The 17,319-nt window shown below is 35.8% G+C and overlaps 1 protein-coding gene across 1 annotated transcript in view; it reads left to right on the top strand.

The window, feature by feature from the left end:
- Positions 1 to 17,319, top strand: part of ZNF521 (zinc finger protein 521) — a 322,613-nt gene that overhangs the window by 116,610 nt on the left and 188,684 nt on the right. The window contains exon 3 of the mRNA XM_083359975.1: positions 5,035 to 8,387. Within this exon, the coding sequence (XP_083216101.1) occupies positions 5,035 to 8,387 (3,353 nt within the window). The remainder of the gene's footprint in view (positions 1 to 5,034; positions 8,388 to 17,319) is intronic.

Here is a 17,319-nt window from a genome sequence, read left to right as displayed (position 1 = left end):
CCTTTTATGGACAATATTTGTAAATATTTGTAAATATACTCACTGGAGAAGAGCCTAATGCTGGGAAAGATTGAGGGCAATAGAAGAAGGGGACGACAGAGAATGAGGTGGCTGGATGGAGTCACTGAAGCAGTAGGCGTGAGCTTAGATGGACTCCAGAAGATGGTAGAGGACAGGAAGGCCTGGAGGAACATTGTCCATAGGGTCGCGATGGGTCGGACACGACTTCGCAACTAACAACAACAACATTTGTAAAAGGGAGGAGTTCTGATTACAGGATTGCAGCTGCCCTATTGATTTTGTAATGCTCATGCACATACAGACACATTCTTTGCCATTGCATGGAGGTTTCCATACTCTTCTAGTTAGGTTATGCTTGGAGCAAGTAAAAATTCCAGGAAGAACTATTTCAAACTAGTCCTTTTCCAATCCCTTTCTGAAAAGAGAAAGACCTGGCAAATGATATGGTGAGGAATCCCAGAATTCCTAAATGGCACACATTATTTATGTATTTATATACTTATATAAATGATTTACTAATCAGTTTGTGTAACAAAACCCAAATAACTATAAATATCCAAGAAATAAGGATCATTAAAAAGTAGAATCATTTATTCAGCATGTTAAATGAAAAGTACCAGGCATCTGGAGGAGTACTGGATTAGTACTATATATACAAAATCTTTCTCTGTATATGTAGCTGAGAGAGGCAGATTTTTCCATACCAACATTTACATTGTTAGTTCCTATGTTTTTTCTTTTTAAATTAAGAGATAATGTAGCCTCGTGTTCTTAAAATTGGGCAACATATTTTATGGACAGTTTGTATTTGAAGTACCACCAAAGAGAATGTATCTGTTTTCTATGGAGTTCTGGTGCCCCAAACAATAACCATAATGGTTCTTGTCCAAATGTTTATAAAACCTCCAGAGTTCTCTGTGGGTTTGTCCCTCTTTTCTCTCAGGCTGTAACCTGAGGCATCTGTTCCATTATTGTTTATTTTTTGACCCATATTGTCCTCCAACATTTTCATATTAAGAGCCTTGGTGGAGCAGTGGGCTAATGCCTCCTTAAGTAACACCAGCTGCCTGCAATTAGTGCAGGTTCGCATCCCACCAGGCTCAAGGTTGACTCAGCCTTCCATCCTTCCGAGGTAGGTAAAATGAGGACCCAGATTGTTGGGGGCAATTAAGCTGACTTTGTAATAATGCCGCTTGGGGTGTGTGTGAAAGCCCTAATAAGCAGGCATATACATAGAATGAAGGCTACTGCTAAGCTTGTAAGCCGCCCTGAGTCTTCGGAGAAGGGCGGGATATAAATGGAATTAAAAATAAAATAAAATAAAAATAAATATTCCCTCAAAATGTTTCTGCCCACAACTTTACTTAGTACCTGACCCTGATTTCCCTATCTTTAAAAATTGCAAATAAAGCAGAAACATATGCACAAATGAAATAAACATATTTTTTTCTGCTTCATTTATATTCACATGTATTGGATTTTAAATTGAATCTTCCTCCAGGTATTTGTTTTCTGTAGAGTTCCAGACATTGTTTATGGGATAATTTAGAGATTCTGTCAGGGCTCAGGCATATTCTAAGGAAAGCCTTTTCAGAGTACTAAAGAAGAAGACAGAAACTGTGGAGAGCTTAAGTTGAGTTAAAAGTATTGTTGCAGTGGGCAAAGATCCAGGAATGGGGTTGATTGTTTTCTCAGAGTTAGTTGGCTGCTGTCTGGCATTGATAATGAGATGGTGGTGTTGTCGGTTTTGAGATGCAGGAAAGGGACAAATCCTCATCTGTTTCCTGTGGATAAACAAAAGGTTCAGAATTGAGTAAAATGTTATTACTTTAAAGAAAGCAGTGTTGGAATGTTTCTATAAGCTGAAATGGCAATTTGTATTAAGAGAACGTAGGTTTTTACGGAAATTAGTATTGTTGTAGTCCTCGTTTATGAATTGTTTCCCCAGAATTTAGACAGTCTTTCTTCTTTTCCTTTTAGTCAATGAACACGTTAAAAAAACATTGATAATATTAACTATCAAATATAATAAAATATGTGATGTTATTTCAGCTATGAGGTGTTTTTTTTATATACACAAGCATTTTTACACCACATATAATCAGGAGACTTGGTTGATTGATTGATGTGCCATAAAATCAATAGAGAAAACCTTATAATAAAGCAGAAAAAAGAAACAACTGGCTCAATGGACAAAATTCTACAAGAGCCTCACAGTCACCCTAATCCAAGGCTTGGGAGAAAAAAAAAACATTTTCTTAATTACCTTTCAAATGAAAGTGGGGTAGGAACCGTACATATCACTGGGGAATGCTGTTCCAGAAGACAGGTGTAGTAACAGAAAAGGTCCATCTCCTGAGTCTCATGACGTATAAGATAATGCACAAGCCAAAATGTATCTGATAGCTTGCATTTATTTATTTTAAAAAAAATCCAGTAATTTTGTGTGGGGGGGAACTTTACCAGTACAATTGAGCTGCAAGTAGCTGTAATTCGAACTTTAAAACAGAGTACAATTTAATACTGTGACATTCATTTTAATAGCTATAGCACTTAGACTTATATACTGCCCCATAATTCATTACAGTACTTTCTGGGTAGTTTACAATGACAGCATATTGCTTCCAACAATCTGGTTCCTTATTTTACCAACCTCAGAAAACCAACCTGGTCAGGATTGAACTCCAGACTACGGGCAGAATTAGTCTGCAATACTATTAGGTCTCAATTTAATGTAGCAAATTGGATCTTAAACTTTGAGATAAATTGTCTTTAAATCCGTACTTGGGAACAATCTTATCTTTATTAAGAAATTGGTTCAAGACTTCATAGAATATGGTGTTATGTATTGTACTATTTGTGGGTAGTTCCACAAACAATTCTCTGGTACAAGTGTACAATATTCTGCTAGCATAGCAGAGGTAAGGTAAAGACCTTACAAGAATGGTCCTTATGGCAGCATTCAGCAAAACAAGCCACAAGCTATAAAATTCTTCGGAAATTCTGCAGTCAGCGGGAAGTAAAATTCAACACTAGACTTCTATTTGATCACATCAACTGGAAAAACCAGTGACTATGGTATTTATTCTATAGGTTAAGTCTGAATTCCATAAATGACTTAGCATAATGGCTAAATAGTTGAAAGTTACTAACTGATTTGTGTTCTTGCTTGTGTTTTCTTTTGTTACTTATAAATCTTTCAGCTTTTATCATAATAATTTATCATTTGTTCCTGTTTCCCAGGGTTTTTTTCAAGTTGCTTTGTCTATGATCATCTAAATGTTCGGCTCTGTTTTATTAAGGAAGTTAAGCCACTGTGGTTTTTTGCAGAAAGGAAGAAATGGTGGGCAACCTCTTGAACTTTAAAAGTACAAAACATACGGAAGAATTACGCTTTTGTGCAATTCACTGTTTTCACTTAACCTGAGATGACTCCATAAATCTAATACCTATTCATTTATTATTAGACATACATTCATTCTGTTGCTTCTTAGTAACTACCAAATTGAACACAAATACTGCTTTAGAAGTGCCTTTTAAGAAAGGCCTAGACAGCCTGGAAAAGGAGCTCAAAGAAAGCTAAAATTTTATGTATACATGAGAAGAGGAGAAAATTCACTGTTTTCTTACCTGTGTATATACATGAGAAGAGGAGAAAATTAACTGTTTTCTTACCTGAGTGTCTTGAAATTTCTCACAATGCTATATATTATTAAAACGCTGCAGACCAGATAGTTGTCCTATTCCAGTCTAATGCCGAGTAGGGGAAAGAGTTGATGACCTGGTGCTTCCAGATGTTACTATCCATAATAACTGCTTGTAGTCTATGGTATCTGGATTTTATGGGAATTCAAAATGTATGGAGGGTACTAGGCTACTTCTCTGTATTGTAAACTGCTAGGAGTTCAAGATAAGTTTCCTTTTATTTCTTCTTCCTTTCCTGTCAAGCACAAGAAATTGGGAGCCAGGATTAGGTCCAAAATGAGTACAAGTTTATTCCAAGTTAACTCTAAACAAGAATATGGAAATATGTAAATTTAGGAAATTGGCAGTAGATAAGAGTCAATGGAATTCAAGCAGGGCTGGATTTAGACTACTTGTGGGCGCCGGGACACTCCAAACTGATGACCACTTGACCCGTCCCTTGGGCTCGGCCTAGTAAATCTCCTAGTAAATTTCCCTTTCAAATGATTCATTTTCTTTAAGATCCCAGAGTGCTGAAAGTAATTGCTCCTTTCTGATCATTTTTTCCACCTTTCTTCCTTTTATATATATAAAAAGCACAGACTTGTATCTGTACCTGTTTGGGCTGCCTTTTGTATTAAAAAACATTATATTTTGATATGGGTTCATTTCATTTAAAAATGATAAGTATGAAGACTCTTGATTTTTGATGCTCAAAGAAATGTTTGATGAAGTAGTATTTGTTTTCCAACTTTGAAGAAATATTTACCAGTGTGTTTGCTGATGTTGCTTTCTATACATCAAAATTGCTGTACCATGGTTTGCTGTAGCAAACCATGTTGCATTTGAAACTAATTCCTATGTGTCTCTTTGAAACCTAGGAAATTCTATAAACTCTTTTACAATTAAGAGTTTTACACCTAAATTAACTTCATTTTTAAATATATATATAATTATACAACGAACTTTTCATATACTTTCATGTTTTGCAAATTATTTCTTAGAGAATACAAAAAAAAACTTTAAATATTCTAAAATCTGCATTTTAATAATGTTGACTATATATAATATACCTTAAGTAACTAAATGATAAAAAAATAAAGAAGAGATTCTTTATAATTATTCTCAGCTTGGTAATCTGATTTAAAATAGTAGTATATAAGATGCAAATGGATATGGGAGTGAAAATGTATCACATCCGTGTTATGCACCACTACATCTTTATCAATTAATCTCTGATTAAGTGCACATGTACTGATGTTAAACGTTGTCTGAACAAGAAACCTTTAAACATGTTTCCCTTTCCTTTCCCCTTTCTTCCTTTTTCAGATGGAGTAGATATTGAAGATGATCCTTCCTGCTCATGGCCAGCTTCTTCACCCTCTAGTAAAGATCAGACTTCCCCAAGCCATGGAGATGGTTGTGACTTTGGTGAAGAAGAAGGTGGCCCAGGATTGCCCTACCCATGCCAGTTTTGTGACAAGTCTTTTAGCCGCCTCAGCTATTTAAAGCACCACGAGCAAAGTCACAGCGACAAGCTCCCTTTCAAGTGCACCTATTGCAGCCGCCTCTTCAAACATAAGCGGAGCCGAGATCGTCATATTAAACTTCACACAGGAGATAAGAAGTACCACTGTAGCGAATGTGATGCAGCATTTTCAAGAAGTGATCACCTTAAAATTCATTTGAAGACTCATACCTCTAACAAGCCATATAAATGTGCCATTTGCCGGCGTGGATTTCTCTCTTCTAGTTCACTTCATGGACACATGCAAGTTCATGAGAGGAACAAAGATAGTTCTCAGTCTGCCTCCCGGATGGAGGAATGGAAAATGAAGGACACTCAGAAATGCAGTCAGTGTGAAGAAGGTTTCGATTTTCCAGAAGATCTTCAGAAACACATAGCAGAATGCCACCCAGAGTGTTCCCCAAATGAAGACCGAGCTGCTCTTCAGTGTGTTTACTGTCACGAACTCTTTGTAGAGGAAAGTTCACTAGTAAATCACATGGAGCAGGCTCATAATGGAGTGGAAAAGAAACATATGTGCAGTATTTGCTCAGAGAACTTCCATACTGTCGAAGAGCTATATAGCCACATGGATAGTCACCAGCAGCCAGAATCATGCAACCATAGTAACAGCCCCTCTTTAGTGACAGTTGGTTACACCTCAGTCTCTAGCACTACTCCAGATTCAAATCTCTCAGTAGACAGTTCAACTATGGTTGAAGCAGTTCCCCCAATCACAAAAGGACGTGGAAGAAAACGGACAGCCCAGCAGGTGGCAGATATCACTGGGCCTTCAAATAAACAAGCCAAGGTGGCTTATAGTTGCATTTATTGCAACAAGCAGTTATTTTCAAGCCTTGCAGTACTGCAAATACATTTGAAAACTATGCATTTAGATAAACCTGAACAAGCCCATATTTGTCAGTATTGTTTAGAAGTGTTACCTTCACTTTACAACCTAAATGAGCATCTGAAACAAATACATGAAGCGCCAGATCCTGCACTGATAGTTTCTACCATGCCTGCTATGATCTACCAGTGTAACTTCTGCTCAGAAGTTTTCAATGACCTCAACTCCCTTCAGGAACACATTCGATGTACTCATGGATTTGGAAATCCAGCTGCTAAAGACAGTAATGCGTTCTTTTGTCCTCATTGTTATATGGGGTTTCTTACTGATTCTTCTTTGGAAGAGCATATTAGACAAGTCCATTGTGATCTTAGCAGTTCTCGTTTTGGTTCTCCTGTCTTAGGCACCCCTAAAGACCCTGTCGTTGAAGTATATTCTTGCTCTTACTGCACAAATTCTCCAATATTTAATAGTGTTCTTAAACTGAATAAGCATATAAAGGAGAATCATAAGAACATTCCATTAGCATTAAATTACATCCATAATGGGAAGAAATCTAGAGCCATGAGCCCTTTATCTCCAGTTACTATAGAACAGGCATCATTAAAGATGATGCAGGCTGTTGGTGGTGTTCCTCCGCGCCCTGCTGGTGAGTACATCTGCAATCAGTGTGGTGCTAAATACACCTCCCTGGATGGTTTTCAGACTCATTTAAAAACACATCTTGACACTGTCCTGCCCAAATTGACTTGCCCTCAGTGCAATAAGGAGTTTCCAAACCAGGAGTCCCTGTTGAAGCATGTGACCATCCATTTCATGATAACTTCCACATACTACATCTGTGAAAGCTGCGATAAACAGTTTACTTCAGTGGATGATTTGCAAAAGCACTTGCTTGACATGCACACCTTTGTGTTTTTCCGTTGTACATTGTGTCAAGAGGTCTTTGATTCAAAAGTTTCCATTCAGCTTCATCTGGCTGTGAAGCATAGCAATGAGAAGAAAGTGTATAGGTGTACGTCTTGCAACTGGGATTTCCGTAATGAGACAGACTTGCAGCTCCACGTTAAGCACAATCATCTGGAGAATCAAGGCAAAGTACACAAGTGTATTTTTTGTGGTGAGTCTTTTGGTACTGAAGTGGAACTCCAGTGCCACATCACAACACACAGCAAAAAATACAACTGCAAGTTCTGCAGCAAAGCATTTCATGCTATCATATTGCTGGAAAAACACTTGAGGGAGAAACATTGCGTTTTTGAAACAAAAACTCCCAATTGTGGAACCAATGGAGCATCTGAACCAGTTCAGAAGGAAGAAGTAGAGCTACAGACATTGCTGACAAACAGCCAGGAATCCCACAACAGCCATGATGGAAGTGAAGAAGATGTTGATACATCTGAACCAATGTATGGTTGTGACATTTGTGGAGCAGCCTACACAATGGAGTCTCTCTTGCAAAACCACCAACTTCGGGATCACAATATCCGACCTGGGGAAAGTGCCATAATAAAGAAAAAGGCAGAGCTCATAAAAGGGAACTACAAATGTAATGTGTGCTCACGAACATTTTTCTCTGAAAATGGGCTTCGTGAACATATGCAGACACATTTGGGTCCAGTGAAACACTATATGTGCCCAATATGTGGTGAGAGATTCCCTTCACTTCTGACTCTCACAGAACATAAGGTCACACACAGTAAGAGCCTTGATACGGGAAACTGCAGGATTTGCAAAATGCCACTCCAGAGTGAGGAAGAATTCTTGGAGCATTGTCAGATGCATCCTGACTTGCGAAACTCCTTAACAGGATTCCGATGTGTGGTTTGCATGCAGACAGTGACTTCTACTTTGGAGCTGAAGATCCACGGGACGTTCCACATGCAAAAGACGGGCACCAGTGCTGCAGTGCAGTCTACAGGGCGAATACAGCATCTTCAGAAATTGTACAAATGTGCTTCTTGCCTGAAAGAATTTCGCTCAAAGCAGGAGTTGGTAAAACTTGACATTAACGGCTTACCATATGGTCTGTGTGCCGCTTGTGTTAATCTCAGCAAAAGTGGTAGCCCTGGAATCAACATACCTTCAAGCAGTAGTAGACAAGGCATGGGCCAGAATGAGAACCTGAGTTCCTCTGAGAACAAAAGCAAAGGAGGACTGAAGACTCGCTGTTCAAGTTGCAACGTAAAATTTGAATCAGAAAGTGAACTTCAGAACCACATCCAGTCAGTCCATAGAGAACTTGTTCCAGACAGCAATAATACACATTTGAAAACACCACAAGTATCACCAATGCCCAGAATCAGTCCATCACAATCAGAAGAGGTAATTTCTCTCTCTCTCTCTCTCTCTCTCTCTCTCTCTCTCTCTCTCTCTCTTTCTCTCTCCCTGCTCTTGCTCTCTTCCCCCTCCCTTTGGTAAAAATATATGTGACCACCTTTTTTCTTCCTTCCTTCCTTTGTTTTCTTTTTTTGCTAGTTGTTTACCAAGATATATACTTAGCCCGAATATGTATTGAATCTTCCCTAGCCATTAGCTAGCTAGCAATTACTTGCTTTTTGATAAGTCTTGTGTTTTGGCTTCAATGGCACAGAGTAGGACTAATTCCAGTCTCCCTAGGATATTGTCTTCTTTATCACTGAAGAGAATAATCTTTGTGCCAACACAACTGAGAGCTGGAATCTTAACTGAGGTTCATTTTGAGTTGGAATCCCTAGCTCTGAGTTACGCTTACGGCACAGAGTGTTAATGACATAAAAGTAAACTACACTAAGCCAAAGCATTGGCATGCAGAGCACTGTTTTTTGAAAATATTTGTGAGCAACAGAGCAGGAGGGCTATTTTTGTAAATTATGTTGTTGACATTAATTGTTCCCTGTCTTGCTCTACTTTGATTAAAAAGAAATGCCACAGTGCAACACCTACTTTTGCTAAAGGGTAAATTAGTCTTTTTATTATAACTCAGTCTCTGTGTGTTTGTATATATGTTTGTGTGTGTGTGTGTATTTGGGCTGTACAGGTAGGATTTGCCAGAATATTATGCTAAGCGTTGGATGATTAACATTTCTTGCAGAATAATCTGTAACAATTTTTTTTTACAAATCTGGGGATCCCATGGGGAAGTAATAAGATCACACACTTATTCCAGATTAATTAATTTGCAATAAATGCTGTGGCCTTTTTCTATTATCATAATCACTAACACAAATTAGAATTGCCAAAGGGGCATTCCCAAGCACACTTAAATGTACATTATTTAGCCTTTAACTTGCTTTAACTTTCCTTTTGTTTACCAGGGGCAGGAAACATATGGCCTGTGGACTATACCCAGTCATTTTGAGTCTTGCTCCATGAATCTCCTCCCCCTCCCACTCTACCCATGCATACCTATCCAGCTGAGAGCCTTAAAGATGATAACTGTAGGGGAAAATAAGATACAGTCACAGCCAGGAAAAACAATGTGATAGACATTGTATTGTCTAAATTTGGCTTACACGTAGCTTTATTTTTCAACTCTTCTAAAGCTTTTAGACAGGAGCTTACTTAGAACAGTCTATTTTTAGTTATACTAATTTCTTTAACTCGCCAATAAGAATTTAAGTGCTCTGCTAAGGTATACAAATATTATGGAATAGTGGGAAATGGTTTCCTTTTACCATGTCTGTGCTTGATTACAAACAAGGAGTTTAATCATAGAAGATGCTTGATGGGAATGAAGGGTGTAGGATTGCCAGCTCTGTAGAATATAGTGACACAGTCCAAAGTAGACTATATTTTCAGGCAGGACACACGTTGCTTGATCACGTACAAATGTGCATGTGCCAGAAGAGTACTTCAACAATTAAAAATGATTTATTTCTGTGCTTGTATTTATGTAGATATTTACATAAACCCTTTATTTACATAAACCCAAATTCTTGAGAGAAATTGCAAAATTTTGGCTTTCTCACTTGAAATCTTCCCAATTTTATATACCAATACCACAATCTAATGAAGTATACAATATTGTAAGATTTGGATATTTGAATTTAAAGATTTCAGATCCTGAAGATAGCATTGAAGGCTTTTGGTGCTGCAGTGAAGTTGACCTCTTGACCTATACTGTACACTTGTGCATTTAGCAGCTAGCTTACCTGCAGGGCAGTAGATGAAGTTTTTCATTGGGAATCCTATCACTTGCTACTGTCTACAGGTTGTTGCTTTTAAAGCACAACCTCATGAGCTTGTAAAACATTGACAAATCTGTTACAGTGGATGAAATATTGTGTTTTCTGTCCCATCTTACCATAATAAAGTTTTACCTAATACCTTCAAACAACTGTATGCTTTCAAATAGGCTGCTGAATTGTGCTAAACTAGGCAAAAGCAACATGCATTTCCTTTATTCCAATAAAGGATATCTTTATTCTAATATATATTAACACTGTGTGTGTACCAGGTGTACCTATCCTATAACACGCTACATTGGATATCATGAACTTTTTTCCAGTAGAAAAGCAGTGTCTCCCTCTGGTTTCATCTCAACAATTGATAATCATAGAAGCAATAATTTATGATATGCTGATTTATACTTTATTAACTTTACTATTATTTCTTCAATAGCTCTTCCATAGAGAATATATATTGCAAGATTTCATGTTTTTCCTTTACATACAGAAGATGTCCCAAAGTAATTCCATTTTGGACGCTAATCTAAAAACAACAGTTGATATTTTAAGAGTCCAAGGAAAAAAATGTTAAGACAGGAAATCAGTGATGGCAATACCATATTTTGTCCTAAGGGAAAAAAATACTTTTTGTTTAGTATAGTTTTCATATAATTACTCTGAGAATTCAGTTCTCTTGCACATTTAAAATACGACACAAACAGCATAATAAGGCTCAGCTGACATTTCATGTCCACCTTTGGTTATCATGCTTTAAATAGGACACGTATAAATTTAAAAAATCACAGAAGACCTGAGGGGGGGGAAAAATGATATGTGGGGAATCCTGATTAAAATTAACATGCATATGTGGCCTACATTGATAGCAATATAAGAATTTTAAAGGAGTTTTAGCCCAAGGATAACTTTTAAAAAGAACAATCAAAGATATACTTTTGGGGGGAATGTGTGCTATAACACAGCCTTGTTTAACATTTGAAAGGAGAAATCTAAGTCTACTTTCCCTGACCTGTTTAAGTAAAAACATGTTGGGACTACAGCTCCCACAATTCCCAGCTGCACAGATTTTAGAGTTGCAGTCTTGACACATCAAGTGGGGACTGAGATGAAAAAAACCAATTGAAGCAAGTAGAATAAATAAAGTTTTAGATTTAGAAAGGCTTTGGTTGAGAAAATTCAACTACTGTAGTTGTTAATACAGATTTTTTTTTGGAACTATATTTTGGAAATATAGTGATAAATAACAATAGTGCATCAATTTTCTTTATTCTAGTTTGGGTAAGAAGGGATAATCCCAAGAAGTTTGCTTGATTGCCATCAGGAAAAAGCATCAGAAGCAATTTAGCTATAAAAGGGATCACATGGGAATCATAAATTTTAACATTTTAAAGGAAATTCAGGTTCTGATCTGCTTTAAATTTTGTAACAATTCTGCTTAAATAAATTGTATTATGCCTATTTTAAAAACCTCAATTTAATTTCCAAAGTTATTTAAGAATGTTCCTGCAATTTTTCTTCTTGTCAGCATGAAGGAACTGTTGTAATCATATGAAGCTCTTTTTCATTACCTAATTGCACAAGCATGTTCTAGAAATTCCTGCTTGCTTATATAAAAAAAGATTTTGACATATATTTATCACTGCTTCTAGTGAAATGTTCTGGTTTTCATTCATATACAGAATTGTGTTAGTTTTGGATCTTCAGTGTAATTAAGACCAAGAATGAAAAACATGGAGATCCTGGAAAAATCATCAAAAAAGTTATTATTTTCCTAAGTGGATTGTAGAAATGCACTGGTAGGGCTTTTTAAAGGTGATACAGATTTATAAAATGTTAAAGAGCGGTATATGCTGCCTCAAAATCCTAAGAGCTTTTGCAAAATTTGCAATAGGCGTAAGTGTTGAAGGAGTATTCTCTAGTGACTACTTGCAAACTGTTACTTTTATTGAGCACAGCTGTTGCTGATTGTGGGTGGAAAGTGGTTGGTTTCTTGAATGCAATCTCATTGTTATAGTATTGTGTGTTGTCTGTTAACATAACAGCTGGGTAAAAACAGCAAATGAATATTACAGGGACAAAATATCAAATCAGCATGATAGTGTGGTTGTGTTTGTTATAGTCAAGAGTGTATGAAAAGGATTTACCAGACTCATAAGTCACCCATAATTGTTTAGGGAACATTTTGCAGGAGGAACTAAGGAAGACATAAATGCATCAATAAGAGATGGCTGACTTTAGGAAAAGGGTTAGTAGATGCCACAACTCCAGGCAACCTAAGACTTACATCCTCCTGATTTACAAGCAAGGTGTGGCAGTAGGAGCACCCTTGTGGTTTATCTTTATACATATGCATATCTGTATGAAGTATTGTACTTGAATTTAGTCTGCCATTTTGCTCAAGTTCTTTTGGACTAATTTCTGTGATACACTAAGCCTTATTGAATGAATTTGTAAATTATGGTTGAAATTGTATTAAAGGAAAAGTGCCTTAATCCAAATCTATAACTATGCATTGCTACATCTTAATCTTGGTTCAGGCACAAATCAATGTGCTTAGCAATATTCATTGTTCCCTCTTTGTTTTTCGTCTTCCCTGGGGCATAGGAGTGTCATTTTAAAAACAAAGACTTGGGGACACATTAAACTTTTACCACTCTGCATATCTTGGATCCATTCTCAGATTTCCAGATTGCAGAGATTAAGCGTCTTCGTGCCAGGGTAAATTGATTAATACTTCCCTATCAGAGGGCGATGAACCGTGGTTCATACAACACATGGTAAACATCAGGTAAAAATAAACAAAACCGAGGCATATTCTACTGTATAAAAAAAGCCTAACTGACTACATCTTCTCATCAGACAGAATACAAAGAGAAGGAAAAAAGTAAAGTGAGAAAACTTTTGTAGACATGTGCACTTAATAGCAGTGCTAGGCATGAAACTATAACATGGCTGGACATGTGACAATCACCTTGGTTACATTGATAAGATTACTATGCAGCTGGCAGAGAAACAAAGTGAGATGTGCGGAGCTGACAAACACTTAAAAAAAACGCAGTGACACTTCTGGCCATATTTTTATATTAATTATGATACTATGCATACTATTCATTATAATTCATTATATTATGATTGGCTCCATAAGGCTTAAACTCCCTATTGTTATTTATTTCCTAATTATATATTTTTATTCATACACCTGTCTATTACCCAGGTAGGTCTTAACATACAATTTCAGACACGAACCATTATCTGCCATATGTAAATTAAAGTTCCATTTTAGGTTCCCTAATGTTCTGGGGCACTGATTAGTTTGATTTATAATTTTAATTTGTATGAGGGTACATAGATAAGCAAAAGTTTCCTGCAGGGGTTAGCAAGAGTTGACTATTTTGGACTAGCTGCTGTGCCAGTATCTTTCTTATTCTCCTTCCCTTAGCATATCTGAAAGAGGGTTATTTTCATGAGTTGACAAGTGGGGCTTTATTGTTACAATCCAATTTAAGATTACTTTTAAAAATCTATTTATAATTATCCATATCTTCCTGGATAGCACATCATTAATTCCTGTGCATCAAAATGTTGTATATGATGTTTACTCTCAATTTTTTGGTTTGCCTTCATACTTGTTTTAATTCTTTATTTGTGTTTGTGATTCACTCTAGTGTTATTGTGTAGAATAAATTACAGAGGTCTAATATTTAAGATTATATATTTTTAGATTTTGCAACTTTTGCATACGCTCATAAATCCATTTCATTTCTCTAGTAATCTGGAATGTTTATAATAATTCACATAAGCAATTACATTTTGATTTTAAACATTTTTAAATATAAAATTTTAAAATACATTTTATCTCAAAGTTATAGAGCAAAATATGTTTTGATGGAATTAAACTGCAATTATGTGGCAATATCCTAAAAAGTTCATGTAGTGAATAAAGGCATGGTCTAACATCTCATACAAAAAATTAGAATAATCTTTTTTTGGCTTTTAATGTTTATTTATTCAATTTGTATACTGTCTAACTCTTAATTAACTTTGACCAAAAAAGAACAGTGTTATATGTGATGGATTGTTTAGCCAAAAAGTATTTTCATTTGCTGTACACTATATTTTCTTCCCAGGACTACTGTGTGTTTCTCTCTGATTTACTATGGCAGTATTGGATTTCAGAAAAAATATGTAGATCATACAAGCCCTGAAGTCTGTCTGGTGGGAGAAGACAAAAAAGTTTGTCATTTCCTGATCTAAGATGGGTTTGAGGCCACAAAGAGTATCTTTATGTTTTCCAAGTATTTGTTAAAAAGAAACCAAAATAAAAATATAGACACTTTTAAGTGGGTAGGGCATTGCAATTAAATAGAGATTCAATTTCTGAGAGTAGAGAAAGCTAACATGGTAGTGGGTATTCTGAATTTAGTGCCCATAGTCCCCAGCCATCTAGCATAACCTTCAGTCAAGCACAAGGTAATTTACTGATGTAATATTACATCTAATATATATGTGGTACAGGAATATATGTTATGTATGGTCTCAAATGATTTAAGAGTCAGAGTAAGAAAAAGAATTGTCTGGGACAAAAAGTAAACATGGCTACATGCTAGAGTATTGCTGCAAGATATAATCACAAAGACTGTGATTACTTTTTAGCCCATGTAATCTAGTCTCTTGCTCAATTCAGAACACCTGTACCTAGATAATATCTAACAGATTGCTCTTCAGTATGTTAGAATATGTCTAACAAAAATCCTTGTTTCCAATAATCTATTCTATGGACCAACTGTTCTTGCATTGTTTCTTTTAATTTTCAGTTAAAATCTATCCCTTTGAAATCAAGGACATTTGCAGCAAATCATAATTTCAGCAAAATGGTGAAAAATGGCTTATAATGTTGTTGTTTTTTTTATTAAAGAGTTTTACAAAAACAAAATTTTACAATATATCCCCAAATCCCTCCCACCCCAAACCCACCCACTTCCCCCCCCACTTCCCAGAGCTAAATACAGGATTATAGTTACAATAATCATATTCTAAATAAAAATTATGCATAATATACAATTAACCAAATTCATAATGTGCTTTAACTCCCCTTTGACATAACTACAAACAAAGTACCAATAACAATATCACACTAAAATCTACTCATAAGCTAAATGGAACTTTTTAGTCCCATATTTGTTCTGAATATAATTTATCCATCTCCTCCAAACTGAAATATATCTTTCCTGTGAATGATCTTTCAAATAAGCAGAAATCCTAGACATTTCTGCAAGATTCGAAACTTTAAACACCCATTCTTCTATAGTGGGCAAACTATCCTTCTTCCAATATTGTCCCACCAGTAACCGTGCTGCTGTTATCATATTCAACATCAAATTAGTTTCTTTAACATCACAATCTACAACAATACCCAATAAAAATAATTGCGGAGAAAACTTTATCTTTCTCTTAAAAATCTTTTGAATGTTCCACCAAATTTTGATCCAAAAAGCTTTTATGTTTCTACAAGTCCACCACATGTGAAAATAGGTAGCTTCTAAACTATCACATCTCCAACATTTAGACTGTAAATTAGGATACATGTTGGACAACTTCTTGGGATCCAGATGCCATCTATAAAACATTTTATAAAAAATTTCTCTTAAGTTTTGAGCCTGAGTAAATTTAACATTTCTGACCCAAATTATCTCCCAGGTGTCCAACGAGATTGGTTCCTGAATATTTTGTGCCCACTTTATCATACAGTCTTTAACCAATTCCGTTTCTGAATCCAATTCAATTAAAGCATTATATATCCTCTTTATATGTGCACAGTTTAAATCTCTAATTTGTTTTACTAAATTTTGATCTGTAATTGTGATGCCAACCTTTTGATCTAACTTCCACCTAGCTTTCAATTGGGTATATTGAAACCAAGAGTAACTTATATTTTCTTGTCTTAACTCCTCTAATGATTTAAGTTGCCAATCATTCCCTTGCAATCTAAATAATTCCTTGTAGGAAACCATATCCATACTCACTCCCATAGATACGCCCTCTATCGCGTGTCCAGGAATTCCCCAAATCGGTATTTTATAATTTAACTTATAATAATACTTTTTCCAAACACGCAATAAAGCACTTCTAAGAATGTGGGATTTAAAAGCCCTGTCCACCTTCTTATCGTAAAGCAAATATGCATGCCATCCATATACCAAATCCCATCCCTCAAGATGAAGTATTCTCTTGTTGGTTAAATTAAGCCAATCACTAATCAAGGTCAAGGCAACCGCATCATAGTACAATTTCAAATTCGGCGCCTTGAGTCCCCCTCTTTCCCTGGCATCTTGTAAAATCTTAAATTTAACTCTTGGTTTTTTCCCCGCCCAAATAAATTAGTTAATACCCTTCTGCCATTGATCAAGGTTGGCATCCTTTTTCAATATAGGTATCATTTGAAACAAAAAGAGAAACTTTGGTAGAACATTCATTTTAACAACTGCAATTCTTCCCAGTAATGATAATTGTAATTTTTTCCAATTATTTAAGTCCCTTTGTACCTTCAACCATAGTGTTTCATAATTATTCTTATACAATTTTACATTTGAGGCCGCAATATATACTCATAGATAAGTTCTTGGATAATATCTTAGTCTTATTACTATTCACCTTAAACCCAGAAACCTTACCATACTGAGTTATAATTTCCATCAAGTCTATAACCGACTGTAACGGTTGGGATACTGTCACAACCAAGTCATCAGCAAAAGCTCTCAGTCTATAATCATTCTGTTTTATTTTGATTCCCTTTATCATAGAGGACTCTCGAATTTTAATTAATAAAATCTCTAGTGTTAGAACAAACAATAATGGTGATAGGGGGCAACCCTGTCTTGTACCTTTTTCAATTTTGAAAGTCTCTGTTAATCCCCCATTAACTATAATTTGTGCAGTTTGTTGTTGATATATAGCTTTAATAGCATGTAGAAAACCTTCTCCAAAATTCATCTCCTCAACAACTCTTAATAAAAATTGCCAATTCAATTGGTCAAAGGCTTTCTCTGCATCCAAAAATATCAATGCTGCAGAGACTTGGTTGTTCTTATCCA

This window comes from Vipera ursinii (genome assembly GCF_947247035.1).
Source record: "Vipera ursinii genome assembly, chromosome: 3".
Classification (NCBI taxonomy): domain Eukaryota; kingdom Metazoa; phylum Chordata; class Lepidosauria; order Squamata; family Viperidae; genus Vipera; species Vipera ursinii.
The sequence above is the reverse complement of the archived record's forward strand: the minus strand, read 5'-3'. Positions and strand labels throughout refer to the sequence as shown.